Source organism: Saccostrea echinata, unplaced genomic scaffold (assembly GCF_033153115.1).
Source record: "Saccostrea echinata isolate AGI-Se365-2 ecotype Australia unplaced genomic scaffold, CSIRO_AGI_Sech_v1 ptg000030l, whole genome shotgun sequence".
NCBI classification, from domain to species: domain Eukaryota; kingdom Metazoa; phylum Mollusca; class Bivalvia; order Ostreida; family Ostreidae; genus Saccostrea; species Saccostrea echinata.
The window spans coordinates 31,020,963-31,034,317 of record NW_026889779.1 but is presented as its reverse complement, the minus strand read 5'-3'; the positions used below and the strand labels follow the sequence as shown (position 1 = coordinate 31,034,317).

The 13,355-nt window shown below is 31.8% G+C and overlaps 1 protein-coding gene across 1 annotated transcript in view; it reads right to left on the bottom strand.

Annotated features, from left to right (window-relative positions):
* Nucleotides 1-4,063: 4,063 nt before the first annotated feature.
* LOC133197701 (phagosome assembly factor 1-like) overlaps nucleotides 4,064-13,355 on the bottom strand; it is a 37,726-nt gene continuing 28,434 nt past the window's right edge. The window contains exons 8-14 of the mRNA XM_061333857.1: nucleotides 10,089-10,201; nucleotides 8,773-8,849; nucleotides 6,756-6,896; nucleotides 6,191-6,273; nucleotides 5,638-5,743; nucleotides 4,970-5,101; nucleotides 4,064-4,636 (exon numbers count right to left, since the gene is read on the bottom strand). Of these exons, the coding sequence (XP_061189841.1) occupies nucleotides 4,562-4,636; nucleotides 4,970-5,101; nucleotides 5,638-5,743; nucleotides 6,191-6,273; nucleotides 6,756-6,896; nucleotides 8,773-8,849; nucleotides 10,089-10,201 (727 nt within the window). The 3' untranslated portion in view covers nucleotides 4,064-4,561. The remainder of the gene's footprint in view (nucleotides 4,637-4,969; nucleotides 5,102-5,637; nucleotides 5,744-6,190; nucleotides 6,274-6,755; nucleotides 6,897-8,772; nucleotides 8,850-10,088; nucleotides 10,202-13,355) is intronic.

Here is a 13,355-nt window from a genome sequence, read left to right as displayed (position 1 = left end):
CCCCCCACACCAAACTACACACTCCAATGGTGGCTTCCATCTAGCCACAGGTACCATTTGAACTTTGAATCTTGGGTGAAGAGGATTCAAGTTTGTTCAAATGAAGGCCCACACCCTCTTTCAAGGGGAGATAATTAAGAATGGTGAAAATTTGGTTATATTTTGAAAATCTTCTGCTCAAGAACCAATTGGGCCAGAAAAATTGCAACTTATGTAAAACCTTTATTACATAGTGTAGATTCTATTTGTAGGGTAGGGCCCCACTTGGGGGTAAAAGTTTTAAATAGGAATATATAGAAAAAATCTTTAAATATCTTGTTCTTAAGAACAACACAGCCACAATTAGAAATATTGATATGGAACCGTCCTCAGATAGTGTAGATTGAAGTTTGTTCAAATTATGATCCCTGGGGGTAGGGTGGGGCCACAAGATGAGGGATCAAAGTTTTACATAGGAATATTTATTGTTTACAACATTATGGACAAAGTTTTGAACTTTTCATAATTGTCTGAAGAGCCAACATGGCTGAAAGCGTTAACAGTAAAGATTTTAATACTATAGCATTCTGTTTTTATTTATTTAAGTATTTTTTACTGTACCAAGAATTTAACTTTTTACTGTACCAAGAATTTAACTGATCAACACACACACACACTCACATATATATATATTTGGGATGGCAATCGAATGCAGAATTGCCGATCGGTTAACCTCAAGACGTTCCGATTAATTGTATCAAAAATTCTCGACACATTTCATCATTGTAAGTTCTACTCAAATAAACAAAACAAAAAAAGTTCATTCTGCATTGTAAACCATAATCAAAACCAAGTTTGATCTATTGTTATAATTACAATGTTTGTTAATAATATAATTTGATAGGTAACTGCAAAGGATAGATGAGATAAGGTACACATAATAATCAGTTCATAGTACACAGCGATCATTTAATTTAACTCATTAAAGAAACACAGTACTAGTACAGCTGTGTAATGACATGGTGTTTCAACAGCAATTAACATCTCGAAAACTGACCAATTACCCCTCTGATGCCAATCCATAGAGCCTTAATTATCTTTGAATGAGCTTAAATAGATAAGTGGAAATGCTAACAACAATACACATATTTTTATTTATATTTTTAAATTGAATTTTCAGGAAATTGTGTTCAAATTTTCACATATATTACTTTTTTCCCAACTAACCAATTGCAGATTTTCTAACCGATTACCATCGTTCTGACCGAGTAACCGGTTAACCAATTACAAATTGCCATCTCTAATATATATATATATATATATATATATATATATATATATATATATATATATATATATATATATATATATATATATATATATATATATATATATATATATATATATATATATTATGTTTTATGTATATATATATATATGTTTATGTATATTTATATATATGTTTTATATATATATAAAACAGAGAGACTAGAGCAGTCAAGACCCCCCCCCCCCTTTTGAATTCAATTTTTAAAGGAATATAAGTAAAACTTAAAAAAAAAAAAAAAAAGAATATTGGACCACAAGACAGCCTGCAGTGATTTTTAAATTCCTCCTGAAAATTGAAATTAACAGAGAAAAGTATAAATTGTAAAAACTATAGCTCACTAAAAACCTCCTGCAGCTTTAATTAAATAAAACACACTCAATTTGCATAGTTTATTAAAATAAATTACTGCACAAGCCTCCAATCTTTGAACACATAAGCAAAATTCAATACAGTTTACAGAATGAACCCTAATGCTGTGCTAAAGATACCTGGTGCATTTCTTACCTTTTTTCTTTTTTAACAAAAATCTTTGTAGCATTCAGTACAGGATGTTATGTAAATAAGATTGAAAAAGAAAAATATGTAATTTAATTTGGAATTCTACTACATGTAATAATATTGTATTTCTTTTCATTTCACTAGGAGATGAACTTAACTCTCTTAATACTAATCTTCAGCAAAAATATTCAAGCAAAATGAGGCAGCAACATCACATTTTACCATCATCAGTTAAAAACTACCCACCATAAGACGTAGTAAATGCCCTATACAAGACCTGTTCACAAATCAGCTCCCAGTGTGGATATGGTAGTACACAGGCTCTGAGAATTATACTTATGATTATAGATCTAGTAAATTTTAGGAAAGGATATAAAAACTATACACTCAATAAAACATAACTAAATGTACTAAATTAATATTCAAGCTTGCTTTAAAATGCACTAGAAATTCTCACTTGGGAAAAATTTGAACTGCATTCATGGTGGGCAGTAAACTAAAACAATAGGAATTGAATTCTCATGCAATTAAACATTTTTGGTATTGGACATTATCTATAATTTGACAAGACAATGCATACAAATACATGTGCAGAATGGGTACAATTTCAGTAGTCATTAATTGTGTATTATAATATCCCTGTATAGAACTGAGTAACATTCTCCTGTTATTAAAGTTTAACACCATGAGGAATGTGAACTTTGTTTACACGATATCACAGAGACTGATGTTCACTGGCATAAATAAAACATTGGGTTAAAACACTCCATCTCCAGTACCGCATCAAAAATAAAACCATAGCCATGATTTGTCTTGGGAGAACACAATCAACACAGATACACAGGATTATTACATAAGAACATGTCAATAAAATAAATATTTGAGCACTTTATACAATTTAAAAAACACTTCTTTGACTTTCACACTAAAAATTCTATTGTACCTGCATTTCCTGAACAATGTCAAGTAAAAAGAGAGAAGAGATGACAAATAAAACCCTGAGATAGAAACCTTTTTTTTCTGTGTTGGTAACCCATAAGTAAATGATTAAATACAATGCTACACATACCATAAAATATGTATATAATACATAGTCTTTTCAATAAAATGATATAGGCATTAAAAACAACACAGAATTTTAAGATACTGTACAATATTTACAAAAAGTACTCTTATATACAAGATATATTTGATTACACAGTACAGTAAATTACAGAAAATTATAAGCTATATGGAAGAATATGTACAAAATTAAGTGGAATTCACTGAAAGATAAATTATGTTAATCTGGTTCTCTGTCAAAACTGGTAAAATATCACAGACACAGTGTAAAATCAGCGCTGTACGTGTATGTAACTGGTTTTACACTTAATTTACACTCACGGGGTAAAGCAAGGCCAAACAACTCCACAAAGGTAATTCTTTCATACAGTACAATAATGACAATCTCAGAAATACATCATCATTAACAATCTACATATCAGACACATGTTATACACTAATACAATGCTTGTTCACAGCAGAAAGTTATCGGTAATATTTTGTCAAAGGTTAAAACTGTTCACATTAAGATTTTCTCTGTTTTATACTAGAGGAGACGGATGATTTAAATTAATATTTGTCAAGAGTGAAGAAATTTTTATTTCCTCTGACATTTCATACATGTACTTCAATTACATAATACGCTATTTAAATATGGTTTGATAATAGGCTCTATGTTCTACTGCCTACAAATATATTACACTGGTACTATATTGCTGAAATTTATAATACAAGGCACGGTTTTAAATTAATAATTGTGGAGCTTAAAAAAAATCAGTGAATGTTTTACAATGTACATACATGTATAATTGTCCAATATAACATTCAATTTTGAAAAAGTGATAAGAATAATTAATAAACAATAAATACACCACTTCCATTATTTGTACTAGGCTTGTTCTTATTACATAACAAAAAACTGAATTTTTGAGAAACTTTTTTGTGCTTTCTGAAGTAACAAACAGCTAAAAACTTAACAAGTACAGATGCACCAAACTAAAATAAATCTCACATGGCACCTATAAAGAGACTGGGTGACTTTTACATGATGCTGAACCAATACATATTTTTATTATCCACTCATGCTGTCTATAAATAGAGTCAGCATATATATACTCTAAGATTAAAATGATTTCATTGGAGTCTTAAAACTCTAAATAATTACACATAACTCAAAGAGGTTAAACCCTCCCCCCCCCCCCCCCCCAACAAAAAAATAATCTGTGTTTCAATTTACCAAGAAATAAACTTTGTCTTAAACTATACCTAAGATAATTTTGAGTGTATGTTGCAATGTTTGTCTTTTAACCTCCAAACATACATACCTTCCCTGTGCCAATAATTACCCATACAATCTTGCAGTTTGAAAAAATATGAATAACGGATGATAAAAAGGATGTTGTAATTTCTATTTGTTTCTGAGATCATTGAGAATTACAAGGTACAGCATGTCTAGGTATGGATATTTAGAATGACTATAACAAGTTGATAAATGTGTACAGCCAATTCATCCTTCTTATAGAGAAAGTGTCAATATATTTGTAACATTATACTCCACATAAAATCACTGATAACAGCTGCACTCTACCACCAGAAGTAAAGGTCTCACAGCTGACAGGAAGTTCCATGCTAAGATGCCAGTCTCTGTAAAACATCACATGCTGGAATTTGTCTTTAGCTGTCCTGTTGAATGCTCCTAATACATTATTGTCATCAAGATGGCTCACTTTTGACCTTGACTTTTGGTTGATACAACGTCACTGAGGCAATGTGCTGGTTCTGCATAACCTGAAAATCAGTGAAAAATTAAACTTGTAATTAGTCTGAAAAAAGCAAAATAAATGGTATGTAACAGATGTCAGCAAAATTCTTATGTCCAATTTTTGTGGAATGTTATGTTAACTTTCTTTTATGGGAAATTGAGTCAAACCCCTTCTTACTGCTATTGCAGACTGAATAAGATTGAAAAAAAAAGCAACTACAGAATTTGGAATACGACCTTTGAAGGATCAGCACAAAAAGTTAAAACAACAGAACTGACCTGATATAAGGGATCTACCAGTAAATACAATAATAAATATCACTATAAATAAACAAAGTCCTGGATCTGTCAATACTTACCTCAAATATCATGTCCTGGACACTGAAACAGAAAGTAGAACCGAATGGGTTGCTGGTGTTGGTAGAGGAGGCTCGGTTTAAGATGACCGGTTGTTGCTCTGGTTTGATCAAGAAATCCTGTATGGCATCCCACTACATCATCAAAAGAAAACATTATTTCTCCTGTATCTACTTTTTACATATACTTTTCTAAAAAATTTATATCTCATAAGATTTAGACTGGAATATAGTCAGTGTAGAGCTCGTTTTGAGAAACATTTTACACGTTACTTTTAATTTAAAAAACACTCCATAACACTATAAAACTGAACTAACAACCACTGTAGATTCTTTATAAAGATGTTGTTGATTTCCGATCAGAACTGACAACAACTGTAGAGTCTTTGTAAGAATGTTGTTGATTTCTGACCAGAACAGACAATAATTATAGGATCTTTTTAAGAATGTTGTTGATTTCTGATCAGAACAGACAATAATTATAGGATCTTTATATGAATGTTGTTGATTTCTGATCAGAAGTGACAACAACTGTAGAATCTTTGTAAGAATGTTGTTGATTTCTGATCAGAACTGACAACTGTAGAATCTTTATAAGAATGTTGTTGATTTCTGATCAGAACTGTCAACTGTAGAATCTTTCTAAGAATGTTGTTGATTTCTGATCTGACCTTGGAGTATGCTGTTATGATCTCCTCTTCCTCTGTCTGTCTCTTCTTCTTCTTGGGTTTGGTGACCTCCACACACACGGGAATCTTAAACTCACAGCGACAGTACCTGTAGTCAAATCAAAGTATCAGTATATGTTTCAGAAATACAGTGTCAGAACCTGAAGTCAAACCAAGTAACAGTGTCAGTACCTGTAATCGGTATCTGTAGTCAAATCAAGTTACAGTGTCAGTACCAATAGTCAAATCAAATTATGGTGTCACTTCCTATTGTCAAATCAAGTAACCTTGTCAGTATTTGTAATCAAAGTTACAGTGATAAGTCAATATAGTCAAATCAAGTAATATTATCGGTACATGTAATTGAATCAAGTTATGTTGTCAGAACCTGTTGTCAAATCAAGTAACAATGTCAGTAGTCTAAGTCTTCATTAATTTATATACAATAGTACTTGAAATATTAATTAAAAATGAAAATCCACATAATTCTTTTGTCATGTCATTCAGAAAAGTATATCCTTGTTTTTCTGACTTTATATCTGTGTATCATACTTACATGTTAAAGTCATAATGCCCTGGGTAATTGGAGTGCAGAATGAATTTTCTAACTTGATGAGTACTAGCATCAAACAAGATATCCTGCAAGCGTAATACATTTTATTAAATTCCAAAACACTTTCTGTTATGAACAATATACATCTGGTGATTAACAAGGTAATTTTTTCTCTAAATCCTGATGCTATTGAACTTAAGTTAGAATAAACTTCAATAAAGTGACCAAATCAACATCAACATCTGTTAATACAAGTCACTTTTCAATAAATGTGTATTATACTTACAATCAGAATTTGTAATAAGCATTTATGTACTACATGTATAAACATGTTCACAGTATTTTTTTTTTACTGTAACTTCACTCCCCCCCCCCCCCCCCCCCCCCTTTCAAAAAAAAGTTTATTGTGTTACTCTCCAACAGTTTTGAAAAAATTGAATATTACTTCTAGTATGGAAACTAAGAACTTTTGTAAACCTAAGAATATTTCATAGAGTAATCATTACTTTTGAACCAGAAGTGAAAATGTTTGTATGATCATTGTTTATCAGGTGAGTATAAGACTTACAATGCCTAATGTAAAGTAGTTATAGAAATAATCTGAACTTGGGGAGCGAAGGCGGTGATGAGAAGCTGGGGAGTGGATCTTCATTTTATCCTCAGCCTTGTAGAAAACTTTACAAGGGCTTCCTAATGCTGTCACCACATCCTGTCAACAAAGAAAATCAAATTACCAATCATTCATCTAACCCTCTCTTATTCCAATACATGTACAGTTGAACTTCGGTATCTCAAACACAGATATCTCGAATACCATGGATATGTCGAAGTGATTTTAAAGTCCCAAGTGCTTATTTCTTAAGTATTTAACTATGGATATCTCGAATCCTTGGATATCTCTAAGTATTTTCTTGGTTCCATGAAGTTCAAGATAACGAGGTTTAACTGTATATGTTCATTAGGGCAAACATGTATAGAACAAGAGGAAAAAGCATTTAAAGGATTTTTGCTAAATATTTAATACTGAAGGAAATTTTAAACATATATTGTGACTCTTCCATAGCCCAATGTGTAAAGAATGACACTTAAATCTACCCTACCTGACAAAGATTTCACATTAATACCACTAAGCATAGCTCCACTGTTCTTGAAAAAAATGATTTAATTCACAGATATTCCCTATACATGTTTTTACTATATAAAACTTTAATCCTCAATTGTAGCCTTACCCTGATCCCAAGAGGGTCATGATTTGAACAATCACACTACTTGAAGATACTTCTACATAAATATGACTAAAAGTGGACCTGCTGGTCTTAAAAAGAAGATTTTTAAAGATTTTTCCAAGAGATTCGCATGTTAAACTTTGATTCCTTTTCATGGCCCAAACCCAGCCCAAAGACCACAATTTAAACAAAATTGAATCAACACTCCTTAAGAAAGCTTTCATATAGGTTTATCTTTGTTAGCCAAATGGTTTTTGAGAGGAAGATTTCATATCTTCCCTACTTCTTAATTATCTCCCTTTGAAGAAGGGTATCGCCTCCATAATTGAATAAACTTGAATCCCGTACACATCTATGGCAAGTCACCCAGTAGTCAGAAATTTAAGAAGCTCTCATGAGCTAAAAACAATATCTTCAAGGAAAAACAATATTGGCAAAATTGATTTTTTTATAACAAAGTAGAATGACCTATGTCACCTTAGCACTTCTTTCAGTACTTATAAGAAGCAGTACACGAATAGATATTAAACTTAAAAGATTAAAGAAATCCAAGGGCTTTGAAAAAATTGGGGAAAAAACAATCAGGGCCTTTAAAAGGTCTTTAAACATGACAATGCTAAATATCAAAGCTCTATCTTTAACAGTTTCAAAATATAAGCAAAAATTGAGATTATATAAATATGATAAACGTCAATATCATGAGGTTAGTAAGCATTGTACCTTAAAAAGTTCTGTAATGAGCAATATCCACCCTGATTATCAAAGCCTTATTTCTTTTGGTATAAAAGCTAAAGGGTTTACAAAATCACTACAAAATATTCTTTACAAGGTTGGTTAATGATGAAGTTCAAGGTAATGTGAATGATGATCATGATACTTCTCAAAACACCTTGTAGCAAGCAGTCATTATACAAAATACACATGTATTTAATCCCTAAATCTTGCAGATCAAAAGATATGGGTGGCAGAGAGAGAGAGAGAGAGACACAGACAGACAGCTAGACAGACAGACACACAGATAGATGGGAAACCCTTTCCTTTGGTGACCCTTTCCAAATACTGTGGAATCATTTTTATTTGTGGGGGGTCAATGTTCATAGGCAACTAAAATTTTAATGGTTCACCGGAAATAATTTTATGGGTAACTCATATATACAGAAGATCATTGTTTAAGTTATTGTTTGTGGGGACGTAAATTTGTGAGTAAGGGAGACACATAAAGTCAATGAACACTGGTCCCCCATGAGCAATGATTTTACAGTAACATCATAGAGAACATTAAGGAAGTACGATTTCCAATGACTTGTGTGACAGGTGAAGGAGAGGTCAATGACCTAGGGCAGGTGGGCGTATATTTACCTGGCTGGTGTCACCAAACCTCACAATCCTCTCCACCACCCTCTTCTTGGGGTCAAGAACTTTTCCTGGACCATTTCCTGGAAAAATTAAAGTGAAATTAGGGGAAAAATGAAATGATTTTATATTGAAAATTAAGAAGGTTCTTATTATGTTACAATATCTTGCAATTGAAACCATATGATCAATATAAGAGTTAGCTTATGAGAACTCATTTTAGTATTGAAGGAACGTAACATTTATACTCTTTGTACTCGGGTGTTATGTTTACCTTTTTATTATCTATGTCACCTTTTTCATTATGTGTCACATTCTGAGTGATGTTTTCTTTAGCAATATAATGTGACATTTTAGGCAATCTCTTTGACTTGAATGAAATGAAATCAGAGATCATTTTCTTCGAGTTAAAATAGGTCATTCCTCAGTGTACATGAACAAAGGATTTCTTCAGGGAGTATATTTTTAATATCTCATTCATGATAAAATACAATATCAAAATGAAACTGATAGTATAAAGAGTGCTTGTTTTTAAACTAGGAAGCATTGAATCTGACCTTTTTCCACCTAATTGCAGTTACTTCCCACTTATTGGCACTTATCGCGGTTACAGTGACAAATATGACTACAAATCCTGCCATTAAGAAGGTAATAAGAGATAATTTGTCCGAAAAATTATCCACAAACAAATTTTATCCCTTAAGAGAAATGGTGTCATTTTTGCACTTTACACATGGCAATTTAAATGTTCACAAAAATTTCTTCTGTGACAAAGATAGTACCAACTCAGAGCTTATCATCTGTGATAAAAGCATGTTTAAGTGATTCAGATTTTTTCTGCTATAAGAGCAAACTTGAGTGATTCAGAACTCATAGTTTGTGTCTTTAGTGAATTTAAATGAAGGCTCAGTATCTCAAACTGCAGTGAATATTAGTTAGACACAGACCCGATCTGTGATTAGAGACTACTTAATTCTCACTCGGAGCACATATTGTAAAGATTTGTGATTATATAAATCGAGTTAATTCAAGTGTCTCAGTAGAGCTTGATTTCAGTGAATTTGAGTCCAACTCAAAGCTCACTTTCAAAGTGATTAAGAGCTGTGAATCTGATTCTGTCTCACACTCACAATGTCTCGGGTGAATTTACGCCTGAAGACTCAGATCCATCTGTGTCCAAAATTTGAGTTTTTGAGTTTACCTTCTGGGACTACAGTGAATATGAATTTGAACTGGAGCTCACAATCTGTGATCCTAGTAAAACTCAGAACTCACTTTCTGTGATAAAAAACAGGAATAAGTTCTCGTTTAATTATGCTTACCTTCTGTGACTAGAATAAATTTGAGTCCTTTGGTGACATTATGTTCTCTCAGCACTTCAACACAATCAGCAAAGCAGTTCCCATGGAAACATAAAACAGGAAGTGGGGGAGGTCTGCAAAGAGTTTTATATATAAAGCAACTGTTTCTTAGATCTGACAGAGTCTTAAAACCTGAACTAAAGAAAAACATATGTAAAAGAGACGCTCAAAGGCCACAATGCTCACCTGAGTCCCCTTGGCCCTGATGTTCTTTAGAAGAAGATTTTAAAAAGATTTTCAGCCTTTCTAATCCCCACAAAAATTTTGGTTTGGTTTTTCTTTATACATATATTTCCTATGTATTCTCATGCAAAACTTCCTATTTTAGCCCCACCCTTGTCCCTGGGGCCATAATTTGAACAAACATGAATCTGCAATACATTGAAGTATGACTACACATGCTCCAGTTGTTCTTGAAAAGATTTTAAAAGATTTTTTCATACAAATTCCCATACAAAATTTCAATCCCCTAATGTGGCAATGGTTTGAACACACCTGAATCTGCAGTATCTGAGGATGCTTCCATATTAATATGACTAATAATCATGGCCTTGTTCTTCAAGCTTTTCTTGAGGTTTCCCTATATACACCCCTTGTAAAACTTTGATCCCCATAATTATGGTTTCACACAACCCCTAGGATGCTATGATCTGATCTAATTTTAATTTACACCTATAACTAGTTTTATCTTTTCTTTCCCAATGGTTCCTGAGAAAATTTTTAAATGACGCCACCTTACTTTTGATATTTCTTAATTATCTTCCTTTGAAAGAAGGCATGGCTCTTCAGTTTGAATAATTCTGAATCCCTCTACCCAAAATCCTTTCTTCCCTAATTTGGTTCAATCTGACCCACTTGTTTTAGAGAAAAAGTTTATTTGAGCTAAAAACTTTTACCTGTTGATTACTGAGGTAGCTTCCTTTAATTATTTTTTTGACATTTTATAAAAATTCATTTCAAATTATCTTCAGAAACACTGTACATTATAAGCCATACTTGCCAACCTCCAACATGTAAAAATCTGGTCATGACCGGATTTGGAAAGTAAAAAATCTGGTCATAGTGCGTAACGACATTCACGACACATTTTGTACCATGATTAAATTAATATATATGTATATATAAGTATTTGTGTATTGAACAGGTCTAGGCGGCCCCCGTTTTTGGACGATAGCTAGATTCAATATGGCGGCCAAATTTTTTACCATATATGGAAACCGCATTGTATTGTGGAATAGTTTATCCTCCAATTTCAGAGGATAACACAGGTAATTTTCAAACGCCTCATGCCTATCTTTAATCAAAAAGTGCAAGCACCAGAGTACATGTATATTAAAGTTCAAACATTAAACTATCGATTGTATGTGGCGATTTGAGATTCTATGTCTAGAATTTTTACAATACGCTTTCAAAGTTGGAACTTCTTGCACTCCATTTTACTTAATATTTCTTGGGATTTTGTTATATTTTTATGCTTTTCCCTATCAAGACAAATAAAAAGAGACTTAAATAATATTACTTTCATATTTTCTCTTAATTTAAAAATGAAGAAAAAAAGAAACACAGAAGGAAACGTATTTTAAACACAAAATATACTCTGCCTTATAATTTAAGCAATGAATGAATATAAATTAAACAGATAAATAATATTATTAAAAAAAATAAATAAATTATTTGAAAAGCATATAAATAAATAAAATAGATAATTTAACATGTTTACTAAGAAATTAACATTATCATATACATGTACATACATATGTATAATAATTTAAAACAAAATATTACAAAAATGATGTGTTTCAGGATTATTCATTAAATGAAATACTAGTAAAACTTAAACTTAATTTTTCAAAAAAAAAAAATATATATATATTTATCAACATTTGTAGACCGTTTTACACATAATTACGGTACAGAAAAATCAGCTTGATAATAATTAACGTCTCAGACAGGTAAGGGTAATCGTGGTTAACTAACCTTTAAAGTTTAATTAAAACTAATTAATTGATTGACAGCATTTACAAAATAAATGTTATATTGATTTAATATCTAGATATATCCATCATCACATGAAATTTTACGTTTTATTTGTTACGGTTCATAAACTGATAAATACAAGAGTTGCTGTTATTTGTTTGGTTAAGAGTTAACTGCCCTTTGTTTTGAAAAATCCGGTAGGTGGCGACACCTCTATCCTCTGTTTTTAGAGGATAAAATCTATCCTCCAAAAAAGAGGCCACCTAGACCTGTTGAAATTATTTTATTAAAAATAGGCTTTAATTACAGTGATAAAATATTTAATATATATACATATTGATTAAATTTACATGTTAAAAGAGCATTGAAGGTTTCATTATTCAGTATTGACCTTAATTAAGTGTGCAATTTTTTTTTTTTAAAGGAAAGTCTTTTCAGAATCTGCATTGCTGATTTGAAGTACATGGAAAGTTTGTGCTAAATTTGAAAGTATTCTCATTTTGGGTTTTGAAGTTATTTTTCCTCTCCCGAATTAATTTAATTAACATTTAACAAGTGCTATTAAATGTACAGTTATGCCTACACTTTATTTCATGTCATGAAAGTTTTTTTTCCGAGATTCCTTGATATGTACATAAATATCGTTTCTCATTTTCTTGGTTCAATTTGTTCCTGCTGGCCCTGATAACGATCTCTTTCTATCAGAAGCCATTTTAAATTGACTTCAAACTTTGATTTGTCAAAACAACTCTCAGGTAATTGTTTACACCTGCACTGATAATTATCTGGTACACGGCCTACTGAACATAGCCATCGGCATTGTTTTTGTATATCCAGCTTGGGTTGTAACTGGAAGTTAAAAGTGCAACATAATTTACGAACCAAATCCGGAAATCAGAAGATTTTCGGGTTGTTTGGCAAAAATCGGGTGAAAAGCCTGACCCGCCGGGTCATAAAAAATAATCGGGTTAAGGGTAGAAAAATCAGGTGTAACCCGACGAAATCGGGTGAGTTGGCAACTATGTTATAAGCAGATTATTTTACAAAAAATAACTTCTGTTTTAAATTACAGTTAAACCTCATTATCTCGAACTCAATAGGACCGAGAAAAAACTTCGAGATATCAGAGGATTCGAGATAACCAGGTAAAATACTTAAAGAATAAAGGGGTTGGTACTTTAAATCACTTTGACATATCCATAGTATTTGCATTATTGGTGTTCAAGATACCAAAGTTCAACTGTATTTTGA